The sequence below is a fragment of the Stegodyphus dumicola genome, chromosome 5 (genome assembly GCF_044657685.1).
Source record: "Stegodyphus dumicola isolate Sdum_Otavi_A_Nest chromosome 5, ASM4465768v1".
In the NCBI taxonomy this organism is placed as follows: Eukaryota; Metazoa; Arthropoda; class Arachnida; order Araneae; family Eresidae; genus Stegodyphus; species Stegodyphus dumicola.
In genome coordinates this window covers 202,809,739-202,822,472 of record NC_140772.1, presented here as the reverse complement: position 1 = coordinate 202,822,472, position 12,734 = coordinate 202,809,739, and the positions used below count along the sequence as shown (strand labels likewise).

Below are 12,734 nucleotides of genomic sequence, written 5' to 3'. Positions count from 1 at the left end.
GACTTTTGACTGTATATTGTTACGAAATGTACAGGTGCGGTGAGATAGCTTCGCAAAGCAGTTTTAGGATTGTCATAAAATGACAAGGGAAGGCAGGGATGCCACATTTGGCGAGAAATTGCCAATTTGGTGACAAAATTGGCGATATACCATGGACGGATGGAGAACCTTCTGGAACGAGTTCTTACCGGTTTAGCCCAGAATGTTCTGGAACACAAGCCGAAAGCTATATAAACCCTGCTGGTCTGCAGCCAGTTAATGTGTCTCGAGAGTGTGCCTTGACTAGCGAGCCGTGCGGAGTCGATTGAGTTGACAGCTAGGCAACGAGTCCCCTGTGGGTCGTCGAGTGCCTCGAAGGAGTCTCTTAGTGTATCGCGGTTAGTGCATCGTCAAGAGAGCGTGTTGAGCTTTGGGAACGACTGAACCAAAGAGTCGAGAGCTGTGCTCGTGTGTCGTCAAGTGCATTGCGAGTTGTAGCATGGAGAGTCTCGAGAGTACATGGAGTTCCGAGAATGGCCAAGAAGAGTCAGGAGCTGTACTCTGGTGCTTTGCAGGAAGCTGTCTCCACTGTTATTGCCTGACAGTGTAAAGGCTGTGTTGCTGAACATGTCAGCATGTTTATAACAGTTCGACGACTGTAAAAGTGATTTTGGAGCTGTCCTGAGAATATTGGTAAATAAACTGTGTTTCAATACTTCATCAAGTGTTGTCGTTATTCACTCCAAATCTACGAACGCCGTACGAACATGAAGGTAGAAAATAATGTAACAACTGGTGTCAGAAAAGAAAAACGCAACAATATCAAAATGAATAAAAGACATGAATGGCTGGAACTCCGACAAATTACAAATCACTTCTAAATTACCTTCAAATATGTCATCAGCTTTATGCCTTCAATCCTTTTCTATTCTGTTAAGATTTTTGGGCAGCAAACAGTAAATTTTTAATTGTCATCAAAATTTTTAAAGATCACAATAGCAGGAAAAAGGAGAAGAATAACTATAAAAAGTTACATTGTTAGCCAGAGTAATGAATACAAAGACTTGTCAATGAAGTAGTAGAAGTTGCTATGCGCAACAATTCATTTCTCGCTTAAGAACTATCATACGTTATGTTAAAGAAAGATATGTGCCTTCTCACGTATTTCTACACAGGATGCGGATTTGCCCCGGTGACTGTAAAAAGTGTGCTTAATACCTGAGTCTTCCATTAAATAAAGTCCAATGAAAGTTAGTTGATTCAAGATCACTGTTATCATGTAGTCCAATAGCATTCATCTTCACATAAAAATATACCAAATTTTTGCACCCAACATTTTGTATTTGTAGGAAGGAGTGCAAGAGCATGATTCAAATTCTAACTTTAAGGACTGTACATATGGCAGGATAAAATTTTCACATATAAAAGATGAAACATGTTGTTGAGAATACATTTGATGGATTGTGAGATATGGTGTGGGATTAGGAGAACAGAAGCAGACACAGATCTGTTAAGACCTGAAAGTCACAACAGACTCTTAGGACACAACAGACTCTTAGGACTGTTATATAGCAATAAAAGAAACAGACAACTTTACAATAACTGATTACAAGGAAGTTTGTTGCAACTACATGAATTCGACTACCCAGATATATCATGAGTGACAGTTTGCATAACAGAGGGCCGTATGCAAGGAAATCCATGATTTATGTCCTAATAATTTAGGCTGTGAAAAGCACCTGGCTGCAGAGGTGCAAAGATTATTGTGACTCGAGCACCATAGATTAGAGCCCAGTTCTCTTTACAGGTGAGTCTCATTTTTGTTTGGAGAGCGATTTCAGACAAACGGACAAAAGAAGGCAGATGTTTCAAACTGCAGGAAGGAAAATAATAAGTAGCAAACATCTGTACAATGTATTAGCACAAAGATGTTAGATTACAAAGATTAGTAGAAAGATCCTATGAGCAGACACCATTTTGGATGGCAGCACTGACCCATACCTTTTTACTAATGCAACTATGAACGCTGAAATACAGAGATGAGACTCTTGATCCTTATGTTAAGTTGTTTAGGGATACAAATAGTAATAACTTCCTTCTGATGGAAAATTATGCTCATTCCAATCATCCTAGACCAATTACTAAATATCTTGAGTGAATGAAGAAGTGAACGAATAAATGAAGTGGCCTGCATATTCTCCTGGTTTAAATCAGATAGAGCATGTGTGAGCACATATAATAACATACAGCATGCATGCACACACGTGTTGAGTTATATCATCATTACTCATGCTACCTAACACTTTCCAGGAACTTCAAGGATCTATTCATTATGAATACATTTTTTTACTCCACAAATACTAGATACTGTAATACAGAACATGGAAAATAAATGTAAATCTTGCATTTTAGTTAGTGGGCCACACATCTTATTAATTTTTTTCTATGTATCTCTAAAAAGTTGTAACACCAACTTCTACTACTTCATTGACATTTCCTATGTTGTAATTTAAATTTACTTTTTGTAGAGAGAGGCAGTTCTGCATTTTGTAAATATATCTGCCATGACAAAATAAAGATCTTGCACAAGTTCCATGCCCTTAGCAATAAAATCATTCAAAATAAGTGAGTTTTTATAATTCTTCCTTTAATTTTTACCAACAGTGTACACTGCCCTCCAAACACTAAGGAACAGCATGTTTTTTGTAATGAAGCAACATAGAAAGCAGAAATTTAGAGGACATGTTCAGACATTATTAAACAGTTCTTTAATGAATGCGACATAGAATGTTTCTAAAGTTCAACACAAATATGAGTTAACAACAAAAAATTGCCCTCTAGGCAGAGAAATCCAGAAAGAACTCTTAGAGAAACGGTATATCACAGCTTTTTGAAGGGAAATGGGGTGGTAACATTACAAAAATTGGTCCTAATAAGAAATGTGTCCACCCCTAGATGCAATACATTGGCAGCAGCGAAGTTCCATGCTGTCAAGGAACTTGTGGGTCAGTGAAATCGGAAACAACGACCACACATGGAGTAATCCTTTTTCAAGCTCATCTAACAACCTTGGAGGAGGATTTAAAGCAGTAACCTGTCTCCCAAGGTAGTCCCAAAGATGCTCTATCAGATTCAGGTGTAGGGATTGAGTTGGCCATTCTATCCACTCCATACCGTGACCCTAAAGATATTCTTCAGCAACTTGAGCTCGGTGTGGTCGCACATTATCGTCTATCAGAAGAAATCTTGGACCAACAACAGCGGCATATGGGTGGACATATTGATCAAGGATTTCGTCTCGATATCTCACACTGGCTATAGTTCCTTCATGGAACACATGGAGGTCAGTGTGACTACCGAGAGAGATCTCAGCCCAAACCATAATTCCACCACCTCTGTAACTGTGTCTTTCCACAATGTGGGACTGGATGTATCTGATGCGTTGTTCCCTCCATATCAGCTGACGACCTAAATCTTTCTCCAATGTGAACCTGGACTCGTCTGTGAAGAGAACAGACACCCATTGTTGACTGGTCCAGGAGGCATGTTCTCTTACTCAACATTCAATGGACACCTCTGTGTCCTCACATCAAGAGGACACAAACAACTGGTTGTCTTGCATACAGACCTAGCTGAGATTATTTTTCCTGTTGCCACTAAATGATCTGCCATGAGCAAAGTAATGTTACTCCTCCTTTGGGCCAAAAGAGCTAAATAACAGTCTCCCACAGGTGTTCTAACTCTAGGTCTGCCTGGAACTTGTCTTCTAGATACAGAGTCCTCAGATTCAAACTGATTTCATAGTCGGTGGACCACACTACGAGAGATATTAAGATGTCTAACAGCATCAGCTTATGACATACCCATTTCTATCCATCCAATCGCCCCCACCTCAGATCGGGCAAACGACTACTCATGGACATTGATAGACTCTCCTGGATATTGTCAATGAAATTGCTAATAACAATTGAAGATCAACACTTGTGAACAAAACTTATAATTTTTGCATTTTTTCTCCAACTCCTATATAAAGTATTCATTTCTATAAAATAAAAGTGGTAGCTTTTTGCATATATTTTCTTAAACTTCATTACTACCATGCATAGAAACTGTGAATTTAAATGTTACTGACATTTTTGTAATGGTGAGATTTGAAGAATACGCTGTTCCGGTGAGATTTGAAAAACATGCTGTTCCTTAACTTCTGGAGGGCAGTGTATTTTTTATACAGTATATGTTAACTTCAGGTACTAGTTTATAAGAAAAAGATGTCTAATGAATGCTACATTTATATAAAACTACAAATCTTAGATAGTATATAAGAAAAGTAAAAATTAAGAAATTTAAATTGCTTCCTGTTTTTAGAATGCTCTTAATATGGTTAGCACACATCTTGCAGAGATAGTTGTAGTTTAAATGCTCTGTGTCCATGACATACACAAGTAAAATTCATAAAATATTTGCATTTTTAGCTAATAATGTAATTGTATCTGCAACAGAGTATAAATCTTAAAATGAACTTAATGCTATCAATTTTGTTACTGTCTGTAAATGCCTCCAACAGACTAGATGCAAAACTTGTACATATTTCAAGCAGAATTTTTGTTTGAATGAAAGTGATAGGATTTGATGCTTTAAAAAGAGACACAGTACAGACTGTAGTTTAAATTAAAATGTTTTCTTTGAAGTGCCAAATTTATTATCTATTTAATATCAACTATCAGCTTTTTTCTCAAGAGGTTATGGTACTGAGTTGCATTTTCTAACTAGAAATGCTGGTACTTAAACAAACTAAACATATAGCATCTGCAGTTAGTCCTAAAGTGTTCTGTACAAAAGAATATTTTTTTCCAAGGAACTATGAGAAAAATTTTGCAAAACTCTTTAAAACAGACAAACGTCTTGAGTTAGAAAAATGGGTCAGATTAGATGTGAATGATCGAAGGTACATTTATGGAAAAGGAAAGAGGTTCAAGTTGTGTTCTAGCGAGATTATCAAGCCAGAGTCTGTTCACAATAATACTTCAGCAGAAATCCATAATTCATATAAAAATGACTAGTCCAAATTTGATAAAGACAATAGAGTGGTGCATGGAGTCATTTCTCAGATGCTGGATTCAAAATTTGCGATCTTGTATACAGGGGCATACAGGTGAAATATCCTGGGTCTAAAGGGAAACCTTCGAAGAATCTTAAGTTTTTATATGTACCTATGTATAGGAATATAAAAAAAAAAAAAAAAAAAAAAAAAAAAGATGAAGCTAAAAAGTGGCCTGTATTAAAGGTAAGTTTACTGTGGAAATCGACTTAGAAGAAAAAGTCTCAAACTTATATTTGGCACTAAAGACTTTTTTGACAATGTGTGTTTTAGTTGGCTCATACAAGAGATGGTTTTCAAAGTTGAAGATGATTAAAGCTATCTATCTTCAGTCAACAATCAGCATAGTCACATCAGTTTGGCAATCCTTTCCATTGAAAATGCAGATAGCTAAAAACATTAATTTTGATAAATCTATACAAAACTTCTCAAAAATCAAAACTTGCAAAAAACAGTTTTAACTTTTTTCATATTCATAGAGAAGTTAAAAGCAATTTTTTAAATCCAAAAATGGCAGATTGATAAGCATTTTTAAATATATTTTTGTCTGCTAGATGTAAATTGTTTTTTCTTAAGTCCTAAGATTTTTTGTGTTACAATTCATTTTAATCATTTAATTTTAATTAAATGAATGTTAATTACATACTTGTGTTGATACTTTCTATGATGATCATCCTGAGACAGAATAAGACCTTTAAAGGCCCTAAGTGCCTAAAAGGTTTTGGTGCCCCAATTATGCCAGCTTTTTCTTCATGCCTCCTCTCTCTCTCTTTTTTTTTTTTTTTTTCCTGCTGCACCATATTTTAATGGTAGAACTGGCAATGAGAAATTTTTTTGTGTCCCCTTCCCTGAATACCTAAGGACCTTTTTGCTGTGCCCCCTTTCTTTGATGCCCTAAGTATGTGCTTATGTTATTTGAACAGAAGAATGTGCCAGTTCAATATGTACTGCAGATCTTTTCACTTGAGGCAGATCCTAGAAGAATAAAATAGCCATGTACATAACATAATTAGAGCCCTTTCTTTCATAGATATGTGACATCTAAATCTAAATAAAATTTGTTCTTATGAGCAAAACATTATCAAATGATTTTGAACCACTAAAAATGTTCAATGTGCACAAACCACAACAGTAACAGACATTGACTGACCTACAGATAATTTAAGTTTTAGAAGGGAAAAGAAGATCATTAGAATACTTCACAGAAAATAAAGTGATTGCAGTGGTAAGCAAAATCGTATTGGAAAAAGTGAAATTTCTACATCAGGAATAAAAAGTGCAACAAAAATCAAAGATACAGTACAGATTTTGAATTCCATAAATATAATAATTGGAATGATCTATTTATCCAAACTTTCCAAAACAGCAGTTTTTGTTTTTATTATTATTATTTACTTTTATCTTTTTAAACACTGTAAGAATGGAGAATATAACCCTCAAGAAAAAGCATGTGTGCTATAAATCGATTTTTGTACCGATCAACTGCCAAGAAACATCATTTCTCTGATAATACTGAATCATTCCAGTTGTTTCACATCTGAAAATTTACCAGCTATTAAACCACATTTTCAATTTCAACCCTCTAGTGCTTATAGCAGGGAATCAGAATTTTTCTGGCTTATATAACCCTATACACAACGAGCGAAATTTGAAATCCACCATTTTTGGAGGAAATTGTTGCATGTACTGGTTTTCTCTTGTTGGTTATAAGTGTAAAAACAACAAAAGATTCTGATTTACTTATTAAGTTCAACTAGCACTGCAAACTGTGCTTTTTCTTAACTTACTGATTTTATCCAGCTTATTATTTTGTTATCTATTATTATTACTATCATCTTAGCCAAATTATAGTTTAAATAAAAGATAGTGCCTCTATTTTTACTCTTTCAGTGTAGCTTTTTTAAAATCAGTACATTCTCATCAAGGAATTCTTGGTGTATTTAATTATGGCAAAGCACACTAGGGCTATCTGCCTAAGGGGAGGGATGCCATCGTGGAGGACTTTCTAAGGGAAACTGGCTCATATACACCTTACACATGGGGTAAACCATGAAAACGCCCGTTCGCGGGATTTGAACCTCGGACCGAACTACCAGTGTTCAGCGACTTTACCGCTTGGCTGCTGGTGGGCCTCCAAGCAATTCTTGAAACATTTTAATATAAAATCTTATATGCGGAGTATTGCAATGCGAAGGCAGGACAGGTCTGCAAATACTTTTTTTAATGTTTGCCATATTTTTTAAAATTATTTTTCATTATGTTTTTATAATGTTTGACCAGAAGCACAGGATAATGGTTAACTGTTTATTTAAGCCCACAAGGGACACAGCCTTAGAATTCCCTTCATATCAGATTTTAGCCTAAAAATCTGGATGCATACTCTGATGCAGATGATGTCAGTCATATAACAACCAGAAAGTCAATATATGGAATTGTTTAACCCTCTTAGCATTACGCCTGGAAAAATTCCATATAGAAGGCTGCCTTCTATATTCATTATAGTACATGAAAATTTTAATGTATCTGATTTCAGTTTGGATGTATATCGGAAGAAAAGGAATTAAGGCACAAAATGAGAGTCATTTTTTAATTTAAATCCAGAAAATACCACTTATTCATGACATTTTGAAGAAGTTTGAAATTTCAGGGCTAAACCCGTAATGCTCAGAGGGTTAAAGATGGTGAAGAAGCAAGCATTTGGGCAATTATCCACAGCAGTGTATGTTATTAAATATGTACCATCAAGGCAGAGTATGTTGCACCTGAGTGGGCTGCTAAAGTCACTTGATTGAAATGGCTATTTCATGACATTACTCCACAGAATAATACTCCCATACTGCAAGTTGATAATGCCGATACAATACATGTCAGTGGTGTAGCTAGGGGGGACATCTGTCCCCAGCATGGAGGCAGAAAAGGAAGGAGGGGCCAGTCGGCACTAGAAGTGAAGCACTACTTTGAAGCTTGGGTCACCAGATGGGGTGTTCTTTGTTTACATTCAGATGCTCGCTTGACACAGTTCTGATAGTATTTCGACACACGACAGTTCCATACAAATTGAAAAAGGGACACTTTTGCATGAAAGAAACATTCAGAGTGTGATGGATAATAGCAATTTGTATAGTGTAGTGACATTTCCGCAAAAATCACATCTTGGTTATTTTTCGATAACTAACAACAGCACGATTTTGATTATGAATTTGTTTTATAAAATTCTAAACTGGTGAACTAGAAAAATATAGATTTTAAGAAAAATGTTATGCTTAAAGAATGAAAAATACCTTCAGTACATTTAAAATTGTATACGTCTTTCGATACCCTTGATAGAGTATTCGCTACTTTTATTTTATTTTCCAAACGCCAAAATGTTTTAAATAAAACAATTTTTTTTCACATCCATATATTATTGTTGCATATTATTGCAAAAAGCATGTATCTGCCTTTGACAAAATACATAAATATTCATTAAATTATTTATAAATGTATTTGAAATGAAGAACTTATTCACTTATGAACAACTGTGAAAGTACTATGAAGAAATCTAATTATTAAATGTATCTAATTTATAATGATTATAAATGTTATCTAAATATATAATAACCTTAATATTGAATTGTAAACATAAATTGAAATCCTGTTGACAAATACGTTATAAAACTATTTAAGCAAGAATTGTTCATATTGGAAAGCAATCTGTTAAAAGGTATTGTAAAGCAAATGCTATGAGATGCACACTTAAGAACGTAATAAAGAGTTTTGGAATATGTATTGTTAAAATGAAGGGTAAAAAAAATGTGATAAGTATAATTAAAAGAATTATTTCCCCTTACATTTTATAATAACTCAGTTACAGGTTTTAAATAATACTTAAAAAAAAAAAAAAAAAAAACTTTTTTTTTTTTTTTTTTTTTTTTTTTCAGAAATGTTCAGAGAAAGTCAAGTACTATTTAAAGTATTTCGCTAATTCCTAATAATTCTCTAATTTAAAATGAACAGAATAGAGCATTAATTATAAATTGACTTTTTTTCGATTTAAAAGATGCTTCAGAAGACAAAAAAATCATGTCATATTTAAGAAAGTATTTTAGGAAGAAGCTCTACAAATAGAAAAGAAATACTGCATAATTTTAATATTAATAATACAATAAACTTTGATCTTAATTTTTGCACCTTAACCGAACAAAATCGAATTACCTTAATTTTTTTTTCTAATGTAATTAACGAAAACTTGTGAAAATATTTCATTCAAATTAAACCATTCTGAGAAAACTGTTCTGTTAAAAGTATAGCATTTAATTCCATTCAGAATGAAATGTTGTTTAAAAATATCTTGTTTTCATATACTTAGGACTCTGTTGTAGAAAAAGAAAATATATACATTTATATGTATATTTACGACGTAATTACAAAATATTTACATCCGAACGCGTCATATCCCATTGAACTCAATGGTAAATGACCCAATGTTTTGGTCACCACGTAGGGATCTCCGGTGCTTCAGAGCAGAGTACGGGAGAAACTTGTTTAGGGCAACTCCATCTTACTTCCTACCTCCATGGTCCCCGGGCACAGCATCCATGGGGCGCCAAACTGATGCTATGAAATTTTTTAATGAAATGTTTTCCATTTTTTGCACACAGAAAGGGTACACAGCAGGGCTTCATTTCTAAAAGTAGAAGTGCCGAAGCCCTTTGAAAGACGATCAGGAAAGAGGAACAGGAATAAATAAATAAAATGACTATTAAAATCATTAATAATTTAAAAATTAAATACTTAATGAGTATCAAATTAGTTAATAATTATTTAATTAATTATTAAAATAATTAACTCATTAAAATTAAATAAAATTTAAAGAGATAAATTAATATTTAATAAAGGATTTTTTATATAATTTTATTGCTAAAAATAAAATTTTCTACATCAAATTTTTACTGCAATAATTGTTCCATTATATTAAAAAGAGTACCGGAGCCTTCTTACTTAGGGCTCCGGTGCGCTCTGGCTAGAATTAAAATAGCCGGGCTCCGGCACAATTTAAGCTCTGGGACAGAGTCAAGGGAGTGCACAATGCCAAGTTTGTGCAATTCTCTGGTGTTTTATTTAAGTGAAAATAGGCCGATATGTACATGGATACAGAGTTTGCGCAATTTTTAAAAATGTGCCAAGCAGTGAGCAATTCTCTGAACTTCCCCTCATTTTATCTGTGAAAAGCTCTTAAATGGGGATCTTGACATTATGTCAGTGGCGTAGCGAGGGGGGCAAGGGGGTGTATGATGCCCCGGGCATTGCTCGTAGAGAGGCGCCAAAAGGTATTTTTCCCCGGGTGCCAGTTATGCTCATTACTCCACTGTATTATGCAGTGGAAAACATCTTCTCAAAGCCTTGTGTTTGTGTATTAGAAAATTCATTCTTCTACACAAACTCTACAGTTAAAGGAAACATTTATTTGGCAATAAAAATTTTATTTATCTCCATCCCTCCATTTCTTTTTCCAAATGTTTTGTGCATTTTCTGCTTTAAAAAAAAATGATGACCCTTTTAAATAAGTACTATTCTTTGATTATAATCTCTAATGCACACACACACATAAAAATTTTTACTATTTTTTAAGTTTTTGGAACTTTTCATCTTAATATACAGGGTTCATGCATTTCTATTTTCACATATGTGCAATGCAAGAAACATTAGTCTTTGATATTATATATTTACTTCCCATTTTGCAAGTTTTTAATTAAATATTTTATTAAAAACACAAATAATATATTTTCCCCTGCTAATATAATTAGTCGAATTTTCAGTATTATCTGCAACAAAGAAAATTTTCTCATAGACAGTGTGCGAGACATGGATTGTTAAATCAAATTAAACTGTAACTGAATATTTTCAGTGAAACAAAAAGGGATACTTCCTTGTTAAAGCGGTCACCTTACTTAGTCGCCAAATCTGCAATGCTACTAAATGGTTACATCGTGACTGCTTGGAAAAGGAAATATTATAAAAAATATTCATTTTCGTATGGACAGAAAAGCCTTTTCAAGGTTAATCTTCAGTTGGTGATACAATTTTGACGACTCTTGGCGCAATTTCTAACTAGTAACTTTCAGTATACGTCGATAATCAGTAGAATAATCAATAGATTACTTCAACAGAAACAAAAATTAAATGTCGGTCATAGCACTGAACTGTCCGCTCCCAACTGAAGACAGCGATATGCTACTACAACGCAAACAATTAGTACCCGTATACATAATTTCCTTAAAAGCTAAAGAAAGATTTTAGAATAGCAAAAGCTGTTTACTTTTGAACAATCGGCTCCAAGTTTTGTACAATTTTCAGCAGTCTTTTGTAAATTTATTTCATTTCTACCAACTATACTAAGATTACATCCTAAAGCAGAGAAATGTGCAGCCGTTCCAGCACCAATACCAGAGGAAGCACCTAAAAATTGAGAAGTCAAATTAAAAATCTGAATAATCGTAATGGTAGTTTTCTATATAACACATCTTCCAATTAATACCTGTAATTAACACAACTTTTCCTTGGAAACTAGGCATCTCGGCAGGACACGTTGTGATATTTAAAAGTATTAGCACAAACACACGTTAACAATGCGTAAGTAAACAAACCATCAGGAATCGTTGGCGCTATTCCAGTCCATACTCGCCAAGGTTTAATTCGCTAACCCCTATCGACACGACCAATTTTAAAGTAAGTTTTTGCTTCAAAAGACAAGCTCTGAAGAATAACAAAGAAGGTTGTTACGTAATGATGATAGCTAATTTTAAGCTTCAGATTTTTAAAACGATGGTAGAAATGCTTTATCGACAAAAAATTTCCATATCAATAACCCCTCCCAAAAAAAGACGATTTAGAAGTTGTTAGTCATATTTTCTGGAAGTTCTTCATTCAGATGAAACATAATTACAGTAACAACAATAATAATAATCCTATACAATCATATGTTTTTTTCCCCAAAAGAATAGCTACGTAATTTTTTTTTTCTTTACATTTGGTGTGACTGAAAAAAGCTCCTTTTTCACAAGCCGCCATTACTTCCACTGGCACGACACACCGATCGACGTACTAGTTTCCTCCCGATTCCTCCCTGATCATTTGCGCAGATTCACGTGCAGCTTGTTTACTCCAAGGAGCTCGGCGTGGTCAAAGCTGATTTTTTTTTAAATGCCGTGCGTTTAAAACGTTACGAACTGGGTGCGCATTACTGAGTGTAAATTAATTTCTTTGGTTAGTTTTTCTGAAATAGTTTTCTTTTTAATTGGTATACATATTTATTTGTTCAGATGTTTTATTATAAATCTTTACATAAAGGAAGAATTCATGATTTATTCACCTACAGCCCAAAGCTATTAGAGATACAGATATCAAAACTTAGGAGCTTATTCCTTTTGTACCGAAGATGTCATTTAAGAAGCGATTTTTTAACATTCGGTGGGCAAAACGTGTTTTTATGCTTTTTCATATAAGGAAGAAACAGATGTACATAAGGTTATTGCTTTAAAATGTATGGAATATGAATACCTAAAAACCAATTTCAAACGTTTTCAAAATTCGGCCCCGAAAGGGGGGAAACGTGTTCTTCACATATTCCTTCACACATCAGATATCCATAAGACAAACTTATGAATTATTGCTGTAA

The 12,734-nt window shown here is 34.1% G+C and overlaps 1 protein-coding gene across 3 annotated transcripts in view; it reads right to left on the bottom strand.

The window, feature by feature from the left end:
• Positions 1 to 12,183, bottom strand: part of LOC118186604 (uncharacterized) — a 66,588-nt gene extending 54,405 nt beyond the window's left edge. The window contains exons 1-2 of one of the 3 annotated variants that reach the window (XM_085817563.1): positions 11,595 to 12,183; positions 11,376 to 11,515 (exon numbers count right to left, since the gene is read on the bottom strand). In XM_085817563.1, the coding sequence (XP_085673689.1) occupies positions 11,376 to 11,515; positions 11,595 to 11,631 (177 nt within the window). In that variant the 5' untranslated portion in view covers positions 11,632 to 12,183. The remainder of the gene's footprint in view (positions 1 to 11,375; positions 11,516 to 11,594) is intronic. The other 2 variants (XM_085817562.1, XM_085817561.1) reach the window with 2 other exon arrangements.
• Positions 12,184 to 12,734: the final 551 nt, after the last annotated feature.